We start from the raw sequence: 2,850 nt of genomic DNA, 5'->3' as shown, positions 1-2,850 counted from the left end.
TTAAAATTAGCAGGGACTACACCAGATATTTAAACTGCTGTTTATAACAGCAAGAATAGCCTGGCCTATGCTAGGAAAAATCTCCTTAAAAAAACAACACAGCTTTAGATTTAGGTGAGCATTGGGTGCAGAGGATGGAGTTAAAGTTTTGCTTTTTTGATATTCAGGAACAATTTAGAAAATGTTTATGCAGGAATGTTTTCTGTCAACCACAATTCATGAATCCAAAGTTCCTATGGTGTCTGTTCACTGATCACCTCTGCCAGCCAAGCCACGTGAAGGTCTTTGCTGGTGTTATTGGCCACATTCAAACATTAAATATGTCCACAGTCACACATTCAAACATTAAATGTTTGAATGTGTGACTGTGGACATATTCTACAAATAAATATACTTTTTTTTAATCTAAGGGTAACTGTAATTTACAAGCTAAGTCAGTTAAATGCAGCTAATGGCATGCTATTCAGTTTACTCTGATGTCCTTAACAAGTGTTTAAAATTCAGCACACTGTAGTGCTTTCAGAAAATAGTAACTTTAAGTTAATTTAGTTACTAGGCAGAAATTCATTTTGCTCATAGTAAAAAAGAAATATTAGAATTTTGTGTTTGCTTTTAACATAGAGGTGAATAAAGTCTTTTAAAAAGTGTTGTGTCATTATTTACTTCATCCCACATACTCTCAGTGAGACAGCACACTTTCAAAGTCTCAGTCTGGGTCACTTATGAGGAATGACAAATCAGCATATTTTCTCCAGCAGTATCATGGCCTTGTGCATACAAATCCAAACAGGCTATGACCATGTGTTGTCTTTAGCTTTTTGATTAATGGCAGTGCATTCCTGACTTCACTGGCACATGTTAGCAAGCAGCACTGAGCTCATAGAGCTTAAATAGCACGGTGGGAGGGCCGGGACAGAGCAGCTGGGGTATATAAAGGACTGCCGTGCAGATTCCCAAACTAAGAGAAGAGTCAATACGGAAAAACTGAGGAAGCTTTCAGTTCTCACTGGACCCTGAAGATATCTAGTCAGAGGCAGGAACCTGCAATCAGAACAACACTGACATCATGTCCCAGCACGCAGCCTTGACCAGCTTGTTTGGCGATGACCCTTTCTTCAGTCATGAACAGGTGCTGTGGCCTCTCAATATTGAAGCCCTGTCTTCTCTCCAGCGAGACTTCTTCAACCGGAGAGCCAAACTAGCAGACAGCCTCCTGAGCCAGCTCTATGATGGGCCCCAGCTGCTCAACTTCAACCAGATGCCCCTAATGTCTAACACATTGAAGCGGTATGTACAGTAGCCCAATTTTACTAGTGGATATACCTGATTTGGTGTTTGTTCAAACCTACAGATTTGGTTTTAACTTAACCATCCATAAGATCACCACTGATCTGCCTAGAGTTATGGTATGTTTTAGCCACATGATAAATACTAAAATGTTAAAAGTGGTAATGAAGTCTTGTACATTTTTGGCATCAGATTTTCTACTAAAAGATATTTTATTTGGCTTTTCTAAACAGGTAAAGAATCTATTAAAAGGGTAGAATGCTACCTAAAATCTACTCCTATCTTAAGCTTAAGCTTAGTTGGGTTGTCAGTGATCAGTTTAGACATTCAAACATTTTGGGTTTTATAAAAAATTTAAAATTCTGTAAAAAAAAGAAAAAGAAAAGAAAAGACAAGAAAAAGATACGATGATGATAATAACAATAAATAAGGCAAGCATTAGCAGAACCCAAACACAACTATAAAAAGGTTAACAGCCTTTGTGGGTCTGGAGCAATGATGGAGAAATGATTTCTAATACTGATTCACTTTCAGGCTGAGTGATGATGAAGAGCAGCAGAGAGAGCTTTCCACTACAGAGACCCTCAAGGAAGTACAGCCAGTTAATGAAAACAACGGTGACCTCCTGGTGACACTAGATGCTCGCGGTTATGCCCCCAGTGACATCACTGTCAAGCTGGAAGGCCGGTGTCTGGCAGTCGTTGCCATGAAGGAGGCCGGAGCAGAAGAGAGCCAGTCCTGCTCTTCCTCATCCTCCTGTGCGTCCTTCTGCTCCTCTGCATCTTCTCAGGCAGGGTTCGCCCAGAAGATCGACCTGCCTCCTCACCTGGATCTGTCCGGCCTCTCTTGTTCCCTGATGGATAACGGACAGCTGCGTATCCATGCCCCTGTGGCTAAGCAAACAGCTGGAGAGGAACGCCAGGTACCCATTCGTTTCAGGACATCGCTGGAGTTTCCCATCAAAAAGGACGACACAGAGGAAGAACAAAGAGACTAGTGCATATGTGCCCCCCAACACACACACACACACACACACACACACACATGTCTGGTTTGCTATCCTCGTGGGGACATCCCATTGACATAATGCTTTCCCTAGCCCCTTACCCTAACCCTAACCATTAAAAATGAATGCCTAACCCTAACCCTTACCATAAACCTAACCATAACCTAATTGTAACCCTGACAGTAAAACCGCATTTTGAGTGTGAAAATTGCTTTCAACCCCGAGGGGACCTGGATTTTGGTCCCCACGGTGCAGAAAGTCCCCACCAGGATAGTAAAAGTCAGATTTTGGTCCCCACCAGGATAGTACGAACCCGTACACACACACACACACACACACACACACACACACACACACACACACACACACACACACACACACACACACACACAGCCTGAACAAAAGCACATTTTTGATGAATTTATTTATACACACCCTTCCACAACAAAAAGACTCTACAATGAGTAATGTTTACAATTATTAGATAAAGACAACTTTTTATTTTATAACAATGTGCAATTTGTATCAACTGTAAAAATGAAATAAAGTGTCAAATG

At 41.3% G+C, this 2,850-nt stretch overlaps 1 protein-coding gene across 1 annotated transcript; it reads left to right on the top strand.

The window, feature by feature from the left end:
* Positions 1-1,066: 1,066 nt before the first annotated feature.
* On the top strand, positions 1,067-2,284 carry hspb9 (heat shock protein, alpha-crystallin-related, 9). Its single transcript, XM_063470945.1, has 2 exons — positions 1,067-1,287; positions 1,822-2,284. The coding sequence occupies exons 1-2, from the start codon at positions 1,067-1,069 to the stop codon at positions 2,282-2,284; spliced, it is 684 nt and encodes a 227-aa protein (XP_063327015.1).
* The last annotated feature ends 566 nt before the right edge of the window (positions 2,285-2,850 follow it).

This window comes from Pelmatolapia mariae, linkage group LG4 (genome assembly GCF_036321145.2).
Source record: "Pelmatolapia mariae isolate MD_Pm_ZW linkage group LG4, Pm_UMD_F_2, whole genome shotgun sequence".
NCBI lineage: Eukaryota > Metazoa > Chordata > Actinopteri > Cichliformes > Cichlidae > Pelmatolapia > Pelmatolapia mariae.
The sequence above is the reverse complement of the archived record's forward strand: the minus strand, read 5'-3'. Positions and strand labels throughout refer to the sequence as shown.